Here is a 4,020-nt window from a genome sequence, read left to right as displayed (position 1 = left end):
CTCAATCCCTTCATCCCCCAGCCTGTACTGATACTGGGGGTTGCCCTGACCCAGGTGCAGGACCTTGCACTTGGCCTTGTTAAACCTCATGAGGTTCACAGGGGCCCACTTCTCAAGGTTGTCCAGGTCCCTCTGGATGGCATCCTGTCCCTCTGGCGTGTTGACTGCACCACTCAGCTTGGTGTCATCTGCAAACTTGCTGAGGGTGCACTTGATCGCACTGTCTGTCACTGAGAAGATACTAAACAGTACTTGTCGCAGTATGGACCCCTGTGGAACGCCACTCGTCACCAGTCTCCATCTGGACATTGAGCCGTTGACCAGTAGTCTCTGGATGTGACCATCCAAGCAATTCCTCACCCACCGCACAGTCCACCCATCCAATCCATACCTCTCCAGTTTAGAGAGGAGGATGGTGTGGGGGAACCGTGTCAAAGGCCTTACAGAAATCCAGATAGACGACATCTGTAGCTCTTCCATTGCGCACTGATGTAGTCACTCCATCATAGAAGGCCGCTAGGTTTGAGATGTTTGAAATTTTTTTTAATCTTCTCTTCCTCTAACGTGCTTTTGTGTTTCTCTCACACGTGTTCCCTTTATTAGAGGGTATGCATGTCCACAAGGGGTGTGCTAGGGGAAAGGGGGATAATAGGGGAAGTGTCTCTGATCCATTGCAGGATGGTTTCTACAGTAGACAGAGGAGAGGTCAACAGTTCTTAAGGACTGTTAAAGACAAGCACGTATAAAGACACAGGACAAGAGATAAAGAAGTCTTTTTCTCAAATGTTGTATGCCTATGTTTTTTTGTAACTTTCCTGATACCCATAGTGAAATCTTGCCTCCCTAAAGTAATTTAACTGGATTCAGATTTCATCCTCTCTCTGAGACTTTCAAAAATTGTCTGAGTATGCTTGGCTGCCTACTGGTCTAGTGCTTGGAAGGATCTTGTAGCTGGAACAGGATTATTCAGGTAGTACAAGAGGAGGTGATAGGAAGGAAAAGTCATGTATATATCTTTTCCTTTCTTGCAAGGTTTTCACAGGAGCTAATAATAGAAAACCCTCCTTTCAGGCACAGTCAAGTAACAGCAGCCCAGGTACCTATCTGTTTTCTCTGCGTTCCTAACTTGGACTGAAACAAGCTGTAAACAGTAGTTTCTTACTTGCCTCCAGTTTTCTGTGAAGTGCTAACAAAGACCAGCTATTGCTGAGTTACTGAGTTTATGTTCCAGCTTTCTCTGAACAGCTCCTTTGAGACCAATGAACCTTAACATGGTTACATTTGTAACTGTTAAGCCCTTCTTATCTCCAATCTGGGCAGCCCTTGCTTGTTTAAACGCTTCCTGTAATGAGGCACATGTTGACATAGGCAGAGCCCAGCCTCCAGCTATTTCCCACTTGTAAGAATTATTGTTAATACCTTTTTCATTTACATTTTCACTGTTGGCAAAGTTCATAATACCAACACAAAAAAATGAGTTGATACTTGTGCAGAGCTGTAGGTGCTCACAAAGCTTTATAAGCATAAAAAAGAATACTTCCTGATTTCGGGAGCCTAGCTCTCTGAACCCCTTGCTTCTAAATACTGAAGAGCTACTGCTTTTCAATGCTTAGTGCATTATGAGTACGACTTTCATAAGGAGGGAGTAAGAAGACATTCATTGTGGGACTGGGATCTTATTCACAAATCTTTCAAATCCAGTATTGTCCCCTGCTGGGGAAAACGGAGGGCCAACAGAGCACGGGGAGAGGGAAGGTAATCTTGGAAACTCTGGTGCTTTTCCTCTGTTCCTGATTTTTTTTTTTTTTTAAATTCTGTTGCTCACTGAGTTGGCTTAACTTTCTCCACATTCACTGATAGATTAAGGCCATCAGTGATGGAGAGGCTAGGAGGAGGCAAGTCCCTCAGAAAGGTGAGCACCAGAAACTTAATCACTGATGACAGGAGCACAACAGGGCATGCAGGCAGGTGAAGCATTTCTTGCTGCTGTACCTTATATGCTCTAATCTTAATAGGCATGAAGGAGATTCTTGGCTCTGTGAGAAAAACAAAACAGTCCATTTCCTCCTCTGAGACTGGCAAGCTGCAGAAGGGAAGGATTACATCTTTCAGCCATAGTCCCCATCTCATTCCTCTCTGGTCTTCAAAATAATATAAAGTGCAAACAGTCATTGTGTCAAGCTGTGGCTGATGTGTTTTGGTGTGTTCTCTCCACACAGATTGAGAAGTTGCAAAATCAAATTGAAAAAGAGAAGCAAAGTAATCAAGATCTGGAGACCTTGAGCGAGGAGCTGATAAAAGATAAGGAACAGCTACGAGTCATCATGGAGACTCTAAAAGCTGACAAAGACAGACAGGTGCAAACTTCACAAATGTAATATAAAAGTATATGCTCAGTAATGGTAATTTACTGATGCCATTTAGAGCATCTGGTTCTCTTGGGGAGATAGGGCAATTTGAGAGCTATTAAGTGCAGGTTGAATTTGTTCAAATGTAGGTAAAAGGTTTCTTTGAGCAAAAAAACCCAGCATGTTTTGGTAGCTACTGCTCCTGTAACCATAGAGGGATCTTCAGGCTGTTGTAAGGACAGACCTTCCCTCTTTGGGGGAGAAAAGCCCTGGATCTTACTAAGTGGGATACCACCTGCTTTTAGGATGTGCAAATATAACCCCATTTTATTGCAGAAGATTGGTCTTCTGCCAGCTGTATGTCCTGATCGGTTTGGTTGGGTTTTCTTAGACATCCAACTTTTTTTGCTCTATTTTTAAAAAGATGCTGAGACAGCATTTGTCTTCTGAATTGGTATTTTAAATGCCCTTCAGCTTTTACTACTGTATTGCAGTTCATGTACAATGCCTTGAAACTATCCTATTACAGGTTCGTGCAAGGTATCATCTGTATTAATTTGACTAGCAAAGAAGATACAGACACAGATCATTGGAGGCTGGTCTATATATTTTCAACCTGTATTAAAATTTATTCCCAAGATTTGTGGGATGAAGATTAATAACAAAATGTCTTACTTGTGTAGGGCTTTTCATCTTGAAGGATTCTTACCCAGACTTCTAACTGGGAAACTGCACTTTACCACCAAAGTCCTACATTTCAGTTAGAACACATACAGGCTTTTTGTGGTAAGAATTAATGAATGCTTCACAGGTAGGGCAGGAAGTAAAAACAGAAGTATCCCCAATCGTCAGAAAAGGGCAGATTCTGTTTTTTTCAGGTATAAGTAATTTTTTATTTCTGTGGATGTTGTCTAGATAAGAATCAAATGCAAATTGCAGTCTAAATCACAATTGCTTCAGCTGAAATTTGGCCAGTGGGGTAAGTGTACTGTTTTTACAGAAAGTGTGTCCTTAATGAGATCTAACTGCTATAAATTTTCAAATATTTTGTGGTTTCTGATGCCTTATCAGAGAGAATTTGTATCTTTGGATCCCAAAGATGTGAATGTAAACCTAAACAGAAAGATAGCCTTTATTAGGAATGATTCTTAAAGCATCCTCTCCATGGCGTTCTCTGAAGGTCATTTATCCACTTTCTCCCTCTGCTTCCACCTTCTTAGCTGGTAGGAGGAATATAGCACCATTTTTAACTTGTTAGAATCCCACATTGCCAGAGGTAATAATTTTTTTCATATATTTATGTTGTTGGTTTTAGTCACGGAAACCTGTTGAGGAATTTGTCTTGGATTAAATGGACGTGGTTTTGTCCTGTCTGCTTCAGGGCTAATTTATACTGCACATTGTAAGGTAGATGTGTAACATTTGCATGAATTTTTCATTGTTTATGTAGATAAAGGACCTTAAACAAGAAAATGACCACCTTAATCAAGTGGTCTTATCCCTGAGACAAAGATCTCAAGTGAGCAGCGAGGCAAGAGTAAAAGATATTGAAAAAGAGAACAAGATCCTTCATGAAACAGTTACAGAGACTAGTACCAAACTGAGCAAGCTGGAATTTGAGAAGAAACAATTGCAAAAGGATTTTGACCAGGTTAAAGAAAAAGTGGAAAGA

The 4,020-nt window shown here is 41.1% G+C and overlaps 1 protein-coding gene across 1 annotated transcript in view; it reads left to right on the top strand.

Moving 5' to 3' along the window:
- CCDC88C (coiled-coil domain containing 88C) overlaps positions 1 to 4,020 on the top strand; it is a 101,903-nt gene that overhangs the window by 70,204 nt on the left and 27,679 nt on the right. Inside the window, exons 15-16 of the mRNA XM_009319527.1 lie at positions 2,220 to 2,357; positions 3,799 to 4,018. Of these exons, the coding sequence (XP_009317802.1) occupies positions 2,220 to 2,357; positions 3,799 to 4,018 (358 nt within the window). The remainder of the gene's footprint in view (positions 1 to 2,219; positions 2,358 to 3,798; positions 4,019 to 4,020) is intronic.

This window comes from Pygoscelis adeliae, unplaced genomic scaffold (genome assembly GCF_000699105.1).
Source record: "Pygoscelis adeliae isolate BGI_AS28 unplaced genomic scaffold, ASM69910v1 Scaffold71, whole genome shotgun sequence".
NCBI classification, from domain to species: Eukaryota; Metazoa; Chordata; class Aves; order Sphenisciformes; family Spheniscidae; genus Pygoscelis; species Pygoscelis adeliae.
The sequence above is the reverse complement of the archived record's forward strand: the minus strand, read 5'-3'. Positions and strand labels throughout refer to the sequence as shown.